Source organism: Zalophus californianus, chromosome 9 (genome assembly GCF_009762305.2).
Source record: "Zalophus californianus isolate mZalCal1 chromosome 9, mZalCal1.pri.v2, whole genome shotgun sequence".
NCBI lineage: Eukaryota > Metazoa > Chordata > Mammalia > Carnivora > Otariidae > Zalophus > Zalophus californianus.
This window is the reverse complement of record NC_045603.1, coordinates 65588977-65608269: the sequence shown is the minus strand read 5'-3', so window position 1 is coordinate 65608269 and position 19293 is coordinate 65588977. Positions and strand designations below refer to the sequence as shown.

General features: G+C 57.1%; 1 protein-coding gene across 1 annotated transcript in view; it reads right to left on the bottom strand.

Annotated features, from left to right (window-relative positions):
- COL2A1 (collagen type II alpha 1 chain) overlaps positions 1-18767 on the bottom strand; it is a 31043-nt gene extending 12276 nt beyond the window's left edge. The window contains 26 exon segments of the mRNA XM_027593381.2: positions 18-71; positions 243-341; positions 423-476; positions 858-965; positions 1333-1386; positions 1591-1689; positions 1782-1826; positions 2135-2233; positions 3605-3658; positions 4107-4151; positions 7226-7279; positions 7804-7848; positions 8160-8213; positions 8341-8394; positions 8804-8857; positions 9636-9689; positions 10105-10158; positions 10259-10303; positions 10931-11008; positions 11987-12088; positions 12255-12308; positions 12407-12439; positions 12565-12597; positions 12793-12809; positions 14225-14431; positions 18421-18767. Coding sequence (XP_027449182.1) covers positions 18-71; positions 243-341; positions 423-476; positions 858-965; positions 1333-1386; positions 1591-1689; positions 1782-1826; positions 2135-2233; positions 3605-3658; positions 4107-4151; positions 7226-7279; positions 7804-7848; positions 8160-8213; positions 8341-8394; positions 8804-8857; positions 9636-9689; positions 10105-10158; positions 10259-10303; positions 10931-11008; positions 11987-12088; positions 12255-12308; positions 12407-12439; positions 12565-12597; positions 12793-12809; positions 14225-14431; positions 18421-18505 — 1734 coding nt within the window. The 5' untranslated portion in view covers positions 18506-18767.
- Positions 18768-19293: the final 526 nt, after the last annotated feature.

Sequence of the window (19293 nt, the reverse complement as noted above, 5' to 3'; positions counted from 1 at the left end):
CCAGACGGGAGACTTACAGAAGGACCAACTTTGCCTTGAGGACCAGCATCACCAGGGCGACCAGTGAGACCCTTTGTTCAGGAGAGAGAGAGAGAGAGAGAGACAGAGAGAGGACGGGTGTCAGGGAAGGCCCCAGGTCCTCCCAATCCTGGCCGCACAGGGCTGGAGGGAGCAGGGGGGGAAGGGCACGAGGCCTTGGCTCAGAGCTGGAAGTCAGGAGCAAAAGCAGCTCGGCTATTTACCCGGGCTCCAGGAAGGCCAGGCTCTCCAGGACGGCCAGGGTCACCATTGGCTCCTTTGGGACCAGCAAGGCCGCTGGGCCCTCGTTCTCCAGGGGCTCCCTACACAAGGGGAGGCAGGGAGTCGGCAGGAGGCCATTTGACCAGCAATGCAGGCACCCCAGCCCCTCTTCCCCCACTCACCTTTGGACCTGCCAGACCATCCTGACCTGGGAAACCACGGTTGCCAGGAGCACCCTACAAGGAAGGGGAAGGGGGACGGGTAGTGAGTTAGAACGGCCGCTGACCCGGCCATACGGAGGGCCTCGCCGCGCTGCAGGAGATCAATCCCACCAACCCACAAACCACCATTCCTGTGGGGCGGTAGCCACCGCCGGCAAGATTCCGAGAGATTAACTTCTCGGGCCTGTCCTGGGGAGTAGCTCAAACTGTTTCATGCCATCCTGGGGGTGGGGGGCACAAACAAGGAGGGCTCCCTGTCCCCACAGCAGTGAGTGGAGAAGAGAGGAATCGGATACTCAGAAAGGCCACAGGACTTGGCCAGAACACAGAGCCGCAAAGACGACTTCCACGCCCAGGACACACCCCACAGAAAGTGGGAACTCCCAGCCCACTTACTCTCTCTCCAGGGGGACCGACGGGCCCAGCACCACCAGGCTCTCCACGGGCACCTCTTTTGCCTTCTTCACCAGCAGGACCAGGGGCTCCTTGGGGGCCAGCAGGGCCCTGAGAAGCAGCACAAAAGAGAAACGGGGTGAGTCTTCTCTGGCGCTGGGTCTGTCCCTGGCCTGGTAGGTGGAGAGAAAGGCCTTCGCTATTGTGTTAGGGCTGGGGACTGAGGAAGAGGGGCCATAAAGGATCGGCCCAGGGAGAGCAGAAGTGGCCCAGTGGGAAGAGAGAGGGTGGAAAGTTGAAACTGTTCAAATTGGTCAAGCCAAAGATGCGAGCTTAAGCTGCATCAGCTTCTCAACCTGTTACGTCCCCTCCTCCAGGCACAACCTGAGAGGCCCCAGATCAGCGGACGGGCTACAGAGGAGCAGGGAGTGGGCTGGGGGATGGCTCTGGGCCCAAGAGCTGGCGGGCAGATACTCACAGGTTCTCCTTTGGGGCCTTGTTCACCTTTGAAGCCAGCAATACCAGGCTCGCCCTTGGGAAAAGAAAGAGGCAGGTTCTCACACTAGGGTCTCTCCATGGACCCTGCCCACCTCCAGACACCCTTAAAGGCAGCCCCTTCCTTCCCCCGCCTCCCCCCCCTGCCCCCGGCAAGGACACCAGTGAGCACAGGAAGGAGGGATGGCAGGGTTTGACTCCAGGGGTATTGGTGGGACTTGGGGTTCATGCTGGGCCTTACCGTCTGACCTTTCGGGCCCAGAGGCCCAGTTGCACCTTGAGGGCCAGGTGGACCACGGGGCCCAGGGAAGCCGGGGGCACCGGCAATGCCAGGAGCACCCTGTCAGCATGAGTAGAAGAGAGGGGCATCAGGAGACGGAGCAAGGAGGGACTGACCCACCTGCACGAGCCAAGTCCCAGGGCCACACTCACAGCAGATCCTTTGGCTCCAGGAATTCCATCGGTTCCGGGGTTACCCTGAAAAAGAAGATGGTGTCATTATAAACTAAGCAGCAAAGAATAAGCCCCAGCCGCCTCCCAGCCCTCCCCGACTGCAGATCCAAGGGCTGTCCATTGCAGACATGGTCCTGCTGGATGTTTCAAGGGGAGGACGGGGCTGGAGGGAGAGGTGTCCCTAGAGCTCAGGATGCAAGTGCTGGGCCAAAATGAAGGTTTGGTGGGTGGGGTTCTGCTTGGGGCCCCACTTCTCTCAGAGGTAGACAGAGTCAAGGGCACCCAGGGCCACAGACCCCAGGTGCTTCAGGCCAAAGGGAAGCTGCACTTACAGAGGCACCGGCCGGCCCAGGGGACCCAGGAGTACCAGGTTCACCGCGAGGACCTTGAGCACCTTCGGGACCGCGAGCACCAGTGGGGCCAGCCTCACCCTGGGCAGAGACGGAGGGATGGAATGAGGAGAAGACGGGGGGCACAGACCTCTCACGGGCCAGCCACAGGCACGCGCCAGCAAGCGGAGACACACATGCACCCACCGTGTGCAGGCGTGTTCCCCGCATGTTCCCACATGCACCGACCCGATGACCTCGTCCTCCCGCCTCCTGCGCTCTCCATGTCCCCTCGACACCGTAACCCCCTGCAGCAGATGCATGCCTCCGTGGGCCCCATCAGCGCCCCTCGGGAAGGCCCTACTGGGGGGTCCTGCCCGCAGCGGGCAGCACCGTGGGCTGATGGACGGGCAACCGAGGTGGGCAGCCTTTACCTACCCGCCCCCCGGCCCCGTCCACCTAGTGCTTTTCCTGAGGAAATGGAGGCCCTGGGACAGCTCAGCTCACGGCACCCCTCCACTCGTATCAGGCTGTGGCCCAGGCAGGCTTGAAGCGAGCCAGGCAGCCAGGGCAAAAGCGAGCTGGGGCCACGGCCCGATTCGCCTCGGCTTCTGGCAGCCCCCACAACCCCCCAAAATGGCCTCTGCTTGTACTTTCCCTTTATTCCTGAAAGGCACAAGCGGCTGGGCTCTGGGCTGTGTGGCCCGCAGAGGGCCCTGGGGAGGGCCGCCGAGCCGGAGACCGGGCAGAGCCTGCTCAGGTTTCTCCTCAGAGCACTCTCGCTTCACTTTTGTAGTTATTATTTCTAAAGGTCAGGCCCCCTCACCTTCTGCTGTCCCTCTTCACAATGGGTCTCCTTCACCCAGCTCCCGGGGGCCTCAGACACTGTCTGGTTGCCACGGAAACCCCCGGGAGGGGAAAGGCAACCTGATGCCGTGACCACACGGAGGCTCCTTATTCATCTCGGGAGAGAATTCCCAGGGAACGTGTGCACCGGAATCTCCGCTTGGGCCACGGGGGCCTTTCCCTGAACCGGCTGGCCTCCCCCTGGCCCCTATTAATCCTCGGAAGCACTCTGTTACCACTGCTGGGCCGCGCGGAGCCCCCCAGCTGAAGCAGGGCCCAGGGGAAGCTCGGAGCCATCTCCCTGCCCCGGTCCTCCGGGGTCCTCCGGCTCTCCTTCAGGTCTAGAGACTGCGGGGCTTTGCCTTCTTCCCTTCGGGTCCTGGTCTTCTGCTCCCTCCCAGATCTCCCCGTCATTTTCTGCCTCCCCCCCAATCTCAAGCTGGAACTGTACCCCCAGCTCTGCATGGCTCACTTTCCCTTCCAGCTGGGGGCTGTGAAACGCCTGGCCCTTCCTTGCCTCCGTGGGGAGCAGCAGTGGGTGGGGGTGGGAGACACCCCTCAGAAGGGAAGGGGGGCCTGTCTGGGAGGCAGTCAGCAAGAACAGGGGGAAAGGGGCAGGGCACGTACCTTGGCCCCGGGAGCACCAGGGAAGCCAGGACCACCAGCAGGACCCACGGGACCCTGGAGGAAGGAAGGAGGGGGAAAGTGAACGCCGTTTCTGGGTAGTATTTCTCCAGCCCCCAGAGTGAGCCACCCCCACACCTCACACTCCTTTCCACCTTTGTACCAATCTGACTCTGCCTCCCTTGTGGCTCAAAGTCCCTGGATGAAAACTGTCCCCACAGCTAGTGTCCCTGAGCCTAGCTTCCCAAGGCAAACCATCTAACTCTGTATATGGTGAGAAGCAGATGATTCTTTGACCTCCCTATCTGTCCCTCCTCAAAAAAATGCCCAAAGCGTGGCTGAGAAAAATGACCCATCACGTCAAAGCTTGTTATCAACACACTAACAGGGTAACAGGGAGAAAGCTCCTGTTCCTGCTCCTCCGCCTTGGAAGGCCCACCCTGCCCGCTCCGCTGTGCGGCTGAACGGGGCTCAGGAGAAGCCACCACGGATGAAAGGCACTTACCGGAGGGCCTGCGGGGCCTGGTTGGCCGTCGTTGCCCCGGGCTCCCTGTGAGAGGGGAGAAGGAAGCAGGCACGGTGAGAAGCCCCCCACGGCCAGGGCCCCCCTGTCGGCAGTCCACCCCACAGAAAACTCGGGCAGCGCTGGGCCCCCCCGGGGCCCCAGGGAGGAGGGGGAGGCTGGCTGGGCACCAGGGCAGGACAGCCCCACAGGAAGGAACAGCCGGGAACCCCTCCCGGCTGCAAGGAAGCGTGCTGCCGGGCAGCAGTGGGCAAAGCTTGGGTGATTTCCTCGCTATTCCATCATTTCTGAAACTTTCATTTAGACCCCAAATATCCCCAACTTCAAGGCCAAGTTATCACTTAAAGACTCAGTGAATTGAGCCAAAGAAAAATGAAAGAGCCAAGCAGCAAACCTAACTCAATTCCTCCCACCTGCTCACAGTGGGAAACACTTTCGGGGGGGCTTGGTTAATCTCCTTAGTTAAGGCTTGGTTAAGGCCTCTCCTTGGTTAAGTCCAGGATGCCTCTGGGCTCCACCCCCTTCCCTGTTCCTAAGGAAACACAGATGCCCACAGGATGCACAGGATGCCTGCCTCTGGCCAGGAAGAAGCCCTGTGAGGGGGACATGGCACTGGGCACAGCCTGAGGACCACATCTGAGCTCATGCCCCTGAGAGTCCTTTACACTGTAAGACAAGGCTGCTAGTTCTTTCTCTCTGGGACTAATTTTTTGTGTGTCTTTTTGGTAAAGATTTATTTATTTATTTGAGAGAGAGACCACATGAGAGTGGGGGGAGGGTCAGAGGGAGAGAATCTTCAAGCAGACTCCTTGCTCAGCGAGGAGCCTGACATAAGGCTCGATCTCATGACCCATAAGATCATGGCCGGAGCCAAAACCAAGAGTCAGACGCTTAGCCAACTAAGCCACCCAGGAGCCCCTAGGACTAGTTTTGAGGGTTTTCCCCCCAGGTTTGTGGTGAGCATTCCCCAGTTTCTCTCTCAAAGCCCTTCAGGACCTAGGGAAATTTTACCCAAACTCCAGGAACCATTAGGCCGCGCGGAGCTAGGCCTGGACCCTGGTCCTTGGCAGGGGACCAAAGCCGGCCAGAAAGCGACCTTTCCCAAGGTGAGCCCCGCCTTCCTGCCTCTACCTTTTCTGGGGTGCTGAAGAAGAAGGATGCTTTTGGAGGAGCTCAGGTTTTTAAAAAGACTCAAATCTTCCTCCTGGCTATATGGTCCATTTCTCCTGACGGAGACTCTCCAGATGGGCATTAAACAGGAAAACAAGAGGGAGACTGGACAGAAAAAAACGTGAGAGGGCACATAAAGCCTCAGCATTGGCCAGAGTCCCTTCTGGGCCAGGCTGGCTGCTTCGGGAAACTCTGGAGCACCCTCCCTCCAGAGGTTGGCCAGAGGAGAGGCGTGGGGCCCAGCATGAGCAAAGGGGAGCTGAGCATTGCTCCAGGAGGCCTGCGCTGGGCTGGCATCCGAGGCTCTGCCTGCAGCACGGCTGGGAGAGGGCACCGTCTGGCCCAAGGGGGCACGTGACCACAGTGGGCAGAGGCCAACCCAGCCCAGTCCCGGGCCCAGCCTTGACAGCAGGCCTGCTCTTGGAACTATGTGACGTTGTCAACTTTCTATGCCAAATCCTACACAAGGCCTGCCAGCCGGACTACTGTGGGGACAGGAACCAGCAAGGAGAAGCAGGAAGCAGGGCCTGCTGTGGCCAGGAAGGAGGAAGAAGAGGGATGCAGCTCATCTTTGCCCCTCACAGGGTACAACCACTGTGGCTTCAAGCCTGGCCAAAAAGCCACAAGCCAGGTCCAAATAATCCGCCGAAATAGCAGTGTTTCTTGGCAGCCCCAGCCCTCTCTAATCCCCTCACACAAAGTGACTCCAGGACAAAGCCCTTCAGCAGCCCCTGGCTGACAAATGGGGGTCAAGGCTGCCTGTTATGTCACTGATCTGCTTTTGAGGGAAATTTCTGCCAAACAGATACATTATCTGGAAAGCAGCAGAGTGAGTGAAGCTGATTTCTTTAGGCCAGCCTCACAAGGGCCTGTGAGGAGCGGCCTCGGCGCTTGGGTGGCTGGGGTATGAGCTCAACAGAAAGCATAACCTTTCTTAAACACAGCTTTCATCACATCACTCGCCTGACTGAGCGCCTGCAAGGGCTCTGTACCGCTGAGGGGTCAGAGCTAAACACCTGCACGCTCCTCTGGCTGCAAATCCCCTGCAGATCCCCACGCCCTTCCCTGCCCCCATCAACAAGAGGCCACCAGACTCTGAGGCTGCTGAGCATGGCCTTAAGCGATTTAACCCTTCTGGGCCTCAGTTTCTTCTTCTCTAAAATGGGGAGAATAGGGGCGGCCTGGGTGGCTTAGTCGGTTAAGCATCCGCCTTCAGCTCAGGTCATGATCTCAGGGTCCTGGGATCGAGTTCTGCCTCTGGTGGGGTTGGGCTCCCTGCTCAGCGGGAAGCCTGTCCCTTCCTCTCTCTCTGCCCCTCCCCCTCCCCCTGCTCATGCTTGCTCTCTCAAATAAATAAAATCCTTAAAAAAATAAAATGGGGAGAATAGTAGAATCTACTGCACAGGATTTGAGGGAAGATTAGATGAGATGAAGCACATGAGGTATTGACCCTAGGAAGTGCCTGAGCCACGGAGGCCACATACGTCACGTGGTACTGCCAGTCACAGCAGCAATGTCAAGTATAAAGGCCCCATGAGGTGACGCAAGACCGTTAACACTCTCCGAGAGCATCATCTCAACAACCAGAAAGTAGCACGGCACCGTAGCCAGTTGAAGTCTGTCCATAACTTCAAACTGGACTGACTGGGAATGCGTGGGGGCTGTGAGGGGATGACCTGAATAATCCCAGCTGCTAAGGGACAGCCCCGCCCCCACCAACCAACCCTTCCACAGTCCACCCCAGTCCTTCAACTGTGCAGACCGGGCCTGGGAATTCCTGACAGGCACACTCAGAATCCATCCCTGCAGGATGACAATACGCTCTACCCCTCCCAGGGTTGTTTGGAAGGTCAAGGATAGCCCTATACGAAAGTGTCTTGTAAACTCCAAAGTATGGGCCAAATGGTGGCTTTGGCCTTGTCGTTACTCACTGCAGCACCAGCAGGGCCAGTTCGTCCTCGCTCACCAGGCAGGCCGCGGGGACCCTGGAACACGCCAGAACAACACAAGCATGAGCTGGCTCAGTGACACTCTGCCAGTCCTCCCCAGACACAAGAGCGGGGAGCACGCGCATGCCCAGGAGGCAAAGGTGTGGCTGCCCCTGAGCCTGCCTTCCTAGCTCGTCTAGGTCTCCCCACGTCACATCAAAGGTGTTTCTGCCCAGGTAGAACCACCAATGCTCCTGTTGCTCCTGGGAGCCTTGTCGCCGGCACGTCCCACTTTGTGCCACAGATGAACCCCCCAAAATGTTGAGAAGAAACGGAATTTTCTTAAAACTGAAACACATCTTAACATAGGGCTATGTCAAGGAAATGCTGGGGCAACTTGAACAAATCATCTATTCGATAAATTTACCTTTTCGATCTAATCATAATCAGATCAGATCTGCAAAGCTGAATAACTACTTTGCCTGAAGGGAGCAGTTTATATAGCAGAGCCATCTGCTAGGCTTTAGGAGCTGCCTGAAGAGTGTCTGGAGGCCCTCCCAGGGGGTGATATTCATACTCACCATTGGGCCTGGAGAGCCATTCTCACCCGGTGAACCACTCTCTCCCTGGGAAAAAGATGCACAGGGTCAGTGAGCAGGTCCCCGTTGGCAGCCCCCAGAAAACTCCCAAGGAAGAAGCCAAAAGCTCTGGTCAACTCAGCTAGCACCGAGACCCCCCAAACTTCAGTTCTGCCAGGGACAACTCCCTGAGCTCTCCCAGCCTGCCGTTCTTCCAGCAGGATGTAGGACTGGTTGTTCCCAACCAAAGCTGACCTGACGTGCTAACTCACTGGTTCAATAGCATCTCCTTGACTGGAAAGAAAGGAGCCTCATCATCTCCCTCTGTCCCCCATTCCCATGTGCTCCTCGGTCCTTACCTTCACACCTGGAGCACCAGCTTCTCCCTTAGCACCATCTAGACCTGGGTAGCCCTAGAGGACAAGAGAAAACGTTCCATCACATTTCTGGGAAACCTTATTAGGAAGATCCATGCCCCCAAGTGCTTTTCTCTCCCCTGGGCAATAACTTCCTTCCAACACCCTTGTCCATGATACTTACTCTGTGACCCTTGACACCAGGAAGGCCTGGGGTTCCTGGGAAGCCTCGAGCACCCTGCAGTGCAGAGAGGAGATGTTCAAGGCGCAGAGCAGAGGGCTGAGTCAAGGCTGCCCTGCTCTGCTAGACAACCTTCCGGAGCCAGCTCCCTCAGGCCAGCAGGGCAGTCAGGAGCCCAGCACTTAGACAGCTCTTGCAGTAGATCCCAGAGCCCCCCTTACTACGCCTCGCCCCATCCTATGCAAAATGGGTGTAAACAACAGCTGCCCAGCATCCCCCCGCCCCATGGGCCTGGGTGAGGATCCTACACATCAGCATGAGGGCGGAGGTATGTAGGGGCTGTTGGAATTCCGTTCTAGAAGTGAGCGAGCTGAACTAGACGCGCTGGGTGTGAGGCCACTGCCTCAGCTGCAAAGGAGGGAGACTCGGAACAAGGTTTGAGGCTGGGAAAGGGGGGGTGCTTTACCTGAGGGCCAGGGGGACCTCTTTCACCAGACTTTCCAGGCTTTCCAGCTTCGCCCTGAAGGGAGAGAGATGTGTTTCAGCTTCCCCAGAAGACAAGTTAGCAGAGTGGGCACGCTCCAGATCGCGTCTCTCCCCCTATGCCTTTAGCCCACCTGCTTATTCATCTCCCCCACCTCCTTGGGATTCCGGAATCTTTGAATGCCTTTCCTGGGTCATGATGTATTCTTTCGGACAGCTGCACATTGGATGGGCAAGCTCCTCCATCCCAACCAGCCTGCAGCTTCCCCAGGGGGCTCTCCTCTCTCCCCTCCGAGGCTCTGCAGACTGGGCTAGGCTACCTTACCAGGGGAGACTTTCACTGTCTAATGTGATTCATAAGAATAGCTCGAGAGCCAACTCTTATCTCTTCACTTCGTTTGCATCCTTTGCCAACATCCTGACTCAGGCTGCGCTTTTCCTAGCTCATTTACAATTAAGATAATGTTAGGCTGTTGAGCTGTCTTCCTTTTGTTTTCCCTTCTCAACATCTTTCCCCTGTGTTTTCCCTCTCTTTCTCCCGTTTCTCAATTTCCCTTCCTGGAGCTAATGATGTTTTAATCATTTCCCTTCCCAATGGGTCCAAAGCAGTTCCCAGGCACTCGTAAGCTGAGCTGCAAGTGGGAATGTAGACGGTAGACACAGTCTGTGGCTCTGATTGACCAGCCCTGCCCCTAAGGACACATCCAGCCTGGGTCAGGCTGAGGGCGCTTCCACATCACTGCCCCCGTACGCACAACCTCCCCACACCCTTTCACAGGACGCAGCAACCCATTCGACTACTCAGGGACACTCACATCATCACCAGGTTTTCCAGGGGGTCCAGGAGGACCACGAGGACCCATGGGACCCTACAAACGAAGTAAGAAAGTTTAAGAGATGGTTGGAGGGGGACGGTACCTAATCAGCGGACAAAACTTCGGGATTGTAGCCTTTGGAATCTAAGTTCTTGCACAAGGAAGAAAGATGGGGGTGGGGGTGGGGAAGCCCACTTTGTGCTGAGAGAAAGCAAGAGTGCAGGGCTGATCATACTGGAAGGCAGCAGGCAGCACAGGCCAAGGGTGACCCAGAAAGGGGACTGTTGTGACAGAGCTCTGGTGGTCCTTGCCACCTGGGCTTCTCTGGGAGAGATCCCGGCAGAGCTAAGAAGTGGCGTCTCAGGGCCCTCCACTGGGAAAGCTCTGGGCAGTCCTTGGGGTCTGCGTGGTACATTGCCGGAGACACCCTCCCCACCAGGGGGAGGGCAGGGCCCATGCAGGTACTCACGGAGACACCGGGTTCCCCGGGTTCACCAGGGTTGCCCTGAAATCCTTGAGGTCCCTAAAAAGTAACATGAGGACACCAGGTTAAGCCCACAAACTGACACGTGAACGCTTGAACGCGTCTCCACTGCCACAGAGAGGAAAGACCCAGTACTTACGGGAGCACCAGCAGGGCCTGGAGGTCCCCGAGGTCCCATGGGGCCCTGCGGCAAACAGAAGAGGAGGGGGTTCACTGGAAACGCTTCACCAGTAGCCGCCAGCACGCCCCCGCCTCCCAGCCAGGGGCCCAGACAAAGGACAGACAGTTACTCTGTGGGCAGGGGCCCTACAGTGGCTGCTCCTTCTCATTTCCCACTCCCCACGCAACAATCTATTTATTTATAGGCACCATTTGGATAGAGAGGCTGGCCTTGCTTTCTCCTGGACCACAGCCATGTTTACTAAAGTCTGAGTTTCATTTAGCTTGTGCCAAGCCGGAGCTGCAGGCCTGAGATTTCCTGCTGCAAGTCCTGTGGGTGCTGGAGGACAGTGGCTGCTATCTGCATTCTTCAGTTCTCATTCCAAGAGCAATAGCGGCTGGCCTTCCAGCTTCAGCCTAGATGTGTCTCTCCATCCTCATTCTTCTTGGTCACTCCAGCGCGTCATTAGAACTGGCATCCATCACCATTAAAAACCAAATGCTTGGGGCTAACCCCATGGGAGGTTACATAACTGATGGAGAAGAGCTGCTCTAAGCAATTATCTGTAACGTGAGGTTGTCAGATTCTCTGGCTCTGCTAAGGGCCACCTCCTGCCATTTTGGCTGCAAAAAAACTGGTGTCTTTCCTTACCATCGGCCCTTGCATCACTCCCATCTGGGCGCCACCAGCCTTCTCGTCAAATCCTCCAGCCATCTGGGCAGCAAAGTTCTGCAAATAAACCCAACAACATTAGGCGCTTGAGAGGCCCGAGGTTGATCCTTCTCGACTAGGTAAGCTATAAATCGGGATGGGGGGGAAAAAGCCCTCTATTTTAGATAAACTCTAATTGTTGGAGACTAACCTAGCATTGAACAGAATTGCCAATGATTCCTGAAAAATCGTTCTGGAAATGTGTTACGAGATGCCAGTGGCATAATCATTTCCCTGGAAGATAAAATGCTATTTGGAGGAATATCAGTTACCCGCATTTCATTGCACAGAATTATTTTTTAAATTCTAAAATAGTAAATACATTGTTCAACCTACATTGAGAAATAGAACTAAAATATCACTTTAAAGTTTGTTTTTTTAATTTAATTCCCAGGGATTTAATGCCCGGCAAAAGACTAAAATCAACAGCCTTAAAATATTTCAGCAAGGGAAGGCGTAGGCATCTGCAAGCCACTTAAGTTTAAGAACTTGTAACCTAGCAAGCAGCAAAACGGCAAACGTGCAAAAACTGGACAATAATACAATCCGTTGACTGGCTTAATTCCAAAAATGACTTTTGCCACACACCTTCACTAAGTGGGGCTCTTTCATGAGAATGAATAGTTGCTTGGAATGGACCTCGCAAGGACCAGGATTAAATGTCTTCCGAGGACAGTGGTCACTCTTCTTCCAGGTAACTACAGGAGCCCAGGCATCCTCTCCCTCGGCCCCACGCCCACGCCCAGGAACCAACCGCACAGGACAGACGCCTGGAAGCCAGGTGACTGAAGACTTTCTTTGCAGAAACCCGGTGAGGGAAAAAAGTCATCCCTGAACGCCACGGTCTCAGGCCTAATACGTGACTCCACTAAATTACAGGCCCGGGGAGAAGCCCGTGGACAGGCTGTGGGAGCCGGCCAGGTAAGTGTGAGTAGCAATTTAGAAGCCACAGCTCTGGAAGGGTAGCCTGAAGGGAAGGGACAGAGGGATACTTACTCCACCAAGGCCAGGGGGGCCAGGGGGGCCAGGCGGACCAGGGGGGCCAGGATTGCCAGGGGTCCCAGGCTCTCCATCTCTGCCACGAGGTCCAGGGGCACCCTTGGCAGAAAGAGAAAGGGGCACCCAAGTGAAGCAGGGCTGATGCAAGAACCACCCAGCCACGGGCTGTCGCTGAGGGGGTGGTCACGCACATGGGGGGAGGGGGGAGATGCTCAGAGGACCGGGGGGCGGCCCACGGGGGGTCGGGGAGCATTTCTCAACTCACTTTTTCACCTTTGTCACCACGATCACCTCTGGGTCCTTGTTCACCTGCTGGTCCCTGAAGATGAAGAAAATATTGAGATGATGGCAAGGCCGGGGGCCTGCAGATCAGTTACTTGAGGAAGAGATGGAGGAAGGGATTTCTCCCTTTCTTACCTGAGGCCCAGGAGGTCCTTTAGGTCCTACAATCTGCGGAGAGAGAGAGAGAGAGAGAGAGAGAGAGAGACGCACAGGATGGCGTATTAGAGGGAGTCCAAGGAGCTGACCCAGTTAGAGCAGGAGAGGCAACTGGTATGCGAATAATGTGTACTTACATCCTTGATGTCTCCGGGTTCTCCTTTCTGTCCCTGAAACAGGACACAATCTGAGGATGGAGCCACACAAGCCCACCAAGCCCCGAGCACAAAAACCCTGCCCCCCAGCCCAAGCATTGAGGTATCCCCTAAAACAGCCCTCTGCTGCTGCCTACCAACCACAGGCTGGGCGCACATAACACTGCTTCTGAAGAAAGCCCCAAAACAGGAAGAAGAAAAAGCCCTTACCTTTGGTCCTGGTTGCCCTGCAAATGGAAAAAGAGAATGAAAAATTTTGAGATGGAGAAGTACAAGCTCTTGTCATGCAAACACTCTTTAATAGAACAAACAAGGACACAACCCCGGAAGGGGACAGCTTCCTGTCCCCTCTGCTGGGATGTTAGGGTCACTGGGGTCCTGGGGTTGCTGAGGTCCCTTGAGGAAGGGAGCTGACCCAGACTTTGTTACGGAAGAAGCAGTCAGCATGCAAAAGAATGGATGGAGCAGGGCCTACGAAGCAATCTAATTAGCTCCAAGATAGAAAGCACCAGAAGCTGGCGGAAGGTCCAAGTCTCTTCTCTCTCCACAGAGTAGGAAGCCCTTCCCGCAGCCCGAGCCCTCCCGGAAGAGGAGTTAGGTGGTCAGAGGAGTCTTACGTTCAAGCTGGGTGTCCTCGAAGCAAGCACATGAACACAGCAGGGCATGGGAGTTAGGGCATTGCAGCCAGGGCCATCCCAAATCAGTGAGCCCGCCCCCCTCTGTAGCAGCGAAGTAGGGAGGCAATCAACACTTCCTGCACGCGGGCCTCAGAAACGACCCGGAAATCTGGACCATAAAAGCAGGTCACCAGTGTTGGCGAAGTGTTAAGGAAAGGCAACTCCTTGCTTCGCTTTCCACTTTCTTCTCCATTGGAGTAGAAGGGGGACAGTGAGGGCCACCCAAGGGGCCTAGGCCTGTGCCACCCCCCCACACACGCGACAGGGAGATGGGGCCTGTGTCCAAGTGCTGGGGAGCGGTCACGGACACGCCACGCCACCCAGCAGCACTGGTTCTGGCTGGGAGTAAATACACTGCACCAGAATGTAGGTCCTTGGGGTCCTCGCCCAGCCCCACCTCCCAGCACCCAGCTCCTCCTTCTCTTATTAACTCGTGTCTTAATTGGCAGTTAACTCCAAAAGAGGTAAACACAAAAGGAAACTGCCAGGGAGGGTCCATATTTCAAAGAGGGAGCCTGCCCTCCACCTCCCCACTAGCCGGCAGAGGTTCCTCCCCACTGAAGACCAGATATTTAGCGGCCTTCTACAGAGAAGACGAGCTGTGGGTCATAGAGGAATTCATCTGGGGTCGGGCCCACGGAGCTTGTGCTCTCCATCGTGGCTCCCAGGGATTGGCAGAGATGATTCCACAGAGGGTATTTCTGTGGAATCACATCTGTCCTTCCAGATGTCGGAAGTGTATCTGGGGGGAGGTTTGGGGTGAGGAAGGACCCCTCTAAGTGTCTCAGGCTCATTCAGGTTCAACCTGCAAGCAAGAAGTGGCCTTTCCTTTTGGCCTCCGCTGCTGGGGTCCCATGGATAACCAGTCCCTGTGCTTCGCAGAGAGGACCAGCATCCATGGGAGGGCATGTGCTGCACCTGCGAGTAATTTATTTATGTGGAACAGGAAATAAATAAATTACGACCACTGGCCGTGGCGAGGTCAGTTGAGCAGATGGGGCAGCACTCTCCGAAGGGGGTCTCGGGGCTGAGGCAGTCTTTCATGTCTTCACAGATTATGTCGTCACAGAGCACGGTCCCAGTGTCACAGACACAGATCCGGCAGGGCTCGGGCTTCCACACATCCTTATCATTATACCTCTGCCCGTCCTGCACACAGCTGCCGGCCTTCTCTGCACCAACGGCCAGCAAGGGAAGCAGGGGGAGCGAAGGGAGGGAGGGGTGGGGAGCCAGAAGAGAAAAAGAGAGAGGTTGCAGTCAACGTGACATCATTCAAATGCTGAAGAATGCGGGCTCCGGCGACCCGAACATAGAGGACGTGAAAATTATTTTTCTAAGCCATTCTTCAAGTTACCTTTATTGAGCACCTTGCATTATGCTCTCTATTCACCACTGAAAATCCAGACCCAGCAGTGAAGGGGCTACTGTAGCATATTCTCTTTGGCATCTAGCCTGGGGCAGAGGTGAAGGGGCAGGAGCAAGCTGGAGTGGGAGCAGGGGGTGAGACCCTGAATGGGAACTCAGGAACCGCAAAGACAGAGGAGAGGAGAAAACAGAGACACCCCCCCCACCCCAGCGCAGGTACAGAGGCCTTGTTTCTGCCTTCCTTTAGGAATTATGGGATTTGCTAAATACAACTGACAGCTAAAATGCAGAAGGCATGTAGAAAATTCTACCCACAAAATTTAGAATCTATAAACGGCCAGACTCCAAAAGTGTATATATGGAGTGGGGGTGGTGAAAGGAGGAGCTGTTAGAACCAGGATTATGTCCCATTATTTAAATCCTATTAGAATCAGGACCAGTTCGGGGAGGATAGGCGGGCTCAGACAATAAATACACTTGGGACCCCAGCAGCCTAACAGAATGCTTGGGAGGCAGGAAGGGCCAAGGGACACCCCCTCCAGGCCCCCAATTCGACCCCCCCACCCCGTGCTGACCTCCAGCCGTTCCCCTCTCTGGAGAGACCCTAACTTCACCCTAAGACAACACCTCAATGTGGGGGGTGGGGAGGGCGCAGGGGGCTTTGAACGCCTGGCCTGGGCTAAGATGAGCCAGTCCAGGCCTGTCCTCGTCCAAGAAGGCAGACCAAGAACGGCATGGACCAGTCCCTCTCCACTAGCGCCCTGCCGTCTGGAATTCACCCTGCAGACGAAACCTGTGCTGACAAGAGCGCTCCCGAGAGCGCCAAGGGCTGGAGAGCCCGCACCACGTGCTAGGGAGCGCCCAGCGCTGTTTTTCTCATCAAAATCCCCAAAGCAGTGGCAGCTGCAGGGGATGAATAATAGGAAAGAGCCACAAACCAGGTGGGCGGAGAAAGAAATGGGCCTGCCTGGGGCTCTTGAAGGAGGCTCTGAAAATCTAAGATAAACCTTCCCCCCCCCCCCTTTGCCACCAGACCCGCTCAGCCTTTAGGCCAGATAATCCCGGCGAGGGTAAGGGGATCCCAGAGTGTACACGTGTCCCAGCGAGGGGACACGCCCACCGCTAAACTAGCTGGAACTGCGGAAAGCGGGCGGTGGGGCAGGGGAGGAGGAAGGAGGAGAGGTTCCTGGTGTCCCGTCCGGACTAAGGAAAAGCCCACTCTCACCCAAGAGGGCTCAGGGTGGAAAAAAGAAAATGCCGGGAGAAGGGGGTGCACCCGAATGCGGATCGATTTCCCTGGGAAGGGCGGCCCAGGGATGCGCGGGGGCGGGGCCAGGCGGCGCGGGCTGTGGGAGCCGCTGGGTGACTCTCCCGGCTGCAGCTCTGGACGCGGCTCGCCCACAGACCCTGGGAGGGTGAAAAGTAGGATTAAATGACTGCCCCAGCAAGGAGCCAGCCCCGTAACCGGATCCCCTAGGTGTGGACGGAGGAGCCCAGCACCTCCATAATTGCTGTTCCAAACGGCTGCAGATAGCATCCCGGCGCGCCTGATCCGGTTCCCCTCGTTACCGCACGCGGTATAAAGTGCTCCTTTGTAGCAGGCCAATTAAAAAGTTACCTCTTTCGGGGAACTGTTTTTGCTCCGCCGCCGCTGTGCGCAGGGCTGGAGCCCGGGAGGCGGCGGCGGGCGGGCACAGGGGGGCATTGTGGAGAGGGGGTCGGGGAGTCCGGGGGAACCCACCGGACCTCGCCTCTCATGAATGGGGCTTTTCTCGAGCGCACACAGAGCCCGATTCACAGGTCTCCGCAAGGAACCAGTTTAAATAAATACGGGCAGCATTTCAGCCCCATCTGGAAGCCATCGCTGCCAATCTCGCAACGCAAACAAGCCTCACAAAGGAGGATTGAGGTCTCTCCCCACAGCCGAGGGGCACTTTCGGAGGCGAGGGCTGTGAAATGCAGATGTGGGTCAAAGACGCCGCCTCCAATGAGTTTCTCCAACTCGTGGACAGATGGGAGGAGGGGCGTGCCCGAGCTCTAGGGTTCTGACATCCCTGACGTCCACGCAGACCGTGCCTTTCTCCACGTCACTTCTCTGGGTCCACTGACCCGGGGGAGGGGGTGACCGGGCTGGGATGCGCCAGGGAGCAAAGTCAACCGCCCCGATGCACCCCCCCGCCCCCCGGGGAGAAGGAAGATCTGGGCCCAAGAAACTGTGGAATTCACTCACTCCCCCGAAAGCTGCAGCGGTGAGAGAGCTATGCCACTGAAGTGAGTGCCTCTAATACCAGGTGGAGAATTTGGGAATTATTTTAAAGTCACTTAGCTAATTTCACTGTGCACTAACCAGAGGTGGGCGTCCGTGCGAAATGAAGACAAAAATATAGTCAGTCCGAGCCGGGATCACTTATAGACACACCGTATTCCAACAAGTGCCCGGGAGCGCGCGGCCAGTTCAGCGCAGCGCCGGACGACTGGCCAGAATCTCCTGCCCCCGCCTCAAAGCCGCTCTAATGAACGGAAAGTCTTCCTGGGCCCAGAGCCTTCGCAGGAGAGACCAAATAGAGCCTGGTCGGCAGAGGGATTGTGATTTTCCCCCCATTCCCCGCCCCCCAAAAAAAGTTTCCTCTGCGATTGATTTACAGTCTGTAACATACAAAGACAGGGCTGGAATCCCAGCCATCGGAAACGTGCCCAAACACGTGGGGAAAAAAAAAAAGTCCTCTCTACCTAATACACTTTCCAGGCTTCGTTTGTTCTGAATATAATCCCAGACAGTGGGACTTTACCAAAGGAGGCGATGGAAAGGTGCGATCCGAACAGCCTTTGGACTAGACTGTAAAACTGCTATCTCTAACTATATTCGGTTGAAATTGTTACAGAAGTCGACCAACTGTGCCCCCCTCCCCTGCCACACAGACACAGACCCACAGCCCGCAGCCTGGCTCAGCGAGCTCCAGAAACTTAGAAGAGTAACTCATTGTAGTACCTCCGGGGTTTGGAGGGGAAGACCGCGGGGAGGGGGCGCTATTTTCTGGGGCGTCTGAAAAGCACAGTCTGGTTGGAATGTTATCGCCTTTCAGATGGCCTCTCCGACGGGAAGTTTCTGCACCCGTTAGAGGCCGGGCGAAAGCCGAGATGAGAAAGAGGGCTGCACCTTGCTCCTGCGCCAGCCGGGAGGGGGAGGAAACTGCGAGAGGCGCTGAAGTCTCAGAGCGTCTCTCCGAAGCGTCTTTGTGGCCTCGGATTTCAGCCCACCAGTTTCAGAGCATCTCCTTTGTCTAACTCCCCTTTGAACCCTCCAGCCACCAACCCCTGGACAAGACTGCGAGGTCAGCCCTTTGGCCCTTCCTCACTCCTTCGCTAGTGCCCGTTCCAACTTCTAAGATCGATGAGCCAAGACCTGTTTTTGCTGAACTCCGAGTGCTTCGAGGAGGTGAGTTGTGTGCGTGTGCGCCTGCCTAATTATCAAAGCTGGCGGAAGAGAGTGCACTTAAATCTGTGCTCAAACATCTCGACCCGACCCTTGCACGTTTCAAATTCCTGCGCAACGTAGAGACCTGCAAATGTCTCCAACTGCGACCCGCACCGGAGGATTCTCGGACAGAGCCCCTAACTTGCAGAACTCCGCTAGGTGAGCAAGAGCCTGCGCATCTTGCACCCAAATCTCGGCGCGCCGTGACCCCGGGAGCCACTCTAACCCGGACCCACCGGCTTCAGAGCGGGAGAGGGCGCGGGGGGAGGGTGCGGAGGGACGGCACAGAAGGGTGGCAGGCAGGGGTGTTGGGCGACTTACGGACATCCTGGCCGTGACATCGAAGGACAGCGGCGACGAGCAGCGTCAGCAGCACCAGCGTCTGGGGAGCCCCGAAGCGGATCATGGCTCACCGCGGGGCCTGGCGGAGCCGGCCCGAGCGGAGCGCAGCGAGGCGGCAGGAGCACGGCGTGGGTCCGGGTCTCTACCGCGCCCTCATGCAGGAGGCCTTTGGAGCAGGAGGAGGAGGCAGGAGACCCGGCAGCCCAGCAGCGCTCTGCGTCTTCTCCCGTCCGCCGAGCCCGTTATATGCGCCCGGCCGGCCTCGAGACTGGCGAACTTGCCCAAACCGCGGGCCGCCCCCGGCCCCCCGCGGGGCTGTAACCTGAGACCCCGCCCCCGGAGCCGGCCTGGGCCCAGCCAGAGCCCGCACCTGCCTGGGCCGGACCCCCCTCTCCGCTAGCCCTGCTTCCCGCCCCCCCCACCCCTAGTGTGCTGAGTGGCCTGATCGGGCGGGGCGCAGAGACGGCTGCTGTCCTCCCCCCAACCCAGGGCTGCGGCGCTGCCCCTCCGACCACAGGCGGGAAGGGGGGCCTCCGGCCCCTCCCCTCGGAGTTCTGCCCGGATCGGAGGGGCGGGGGGTGTTTGCAGAGGCGCAGGCCGCGAGCCCTAGACCGTGGACGGAAAAGACTTGGGAGGGAGCGGGCAAAGTGGTAGAAAGGAGCAGCGGGGGAGGGTTAGGGGGGCTCCGCGTTGGGACCTTGGGCGAAGGGCAGGAAGGAGGGCACACGGGGAGCTCGCGATGGTATCTGGAATCCTAAATCTTGGAGCCAGTCAGGCAGGGCCAGGTTTGGGGAGTTGCCCCGAACTATCTTCTGGCCACTTCCCGGAGTACCTGGCCCCGGGCTCCCACCT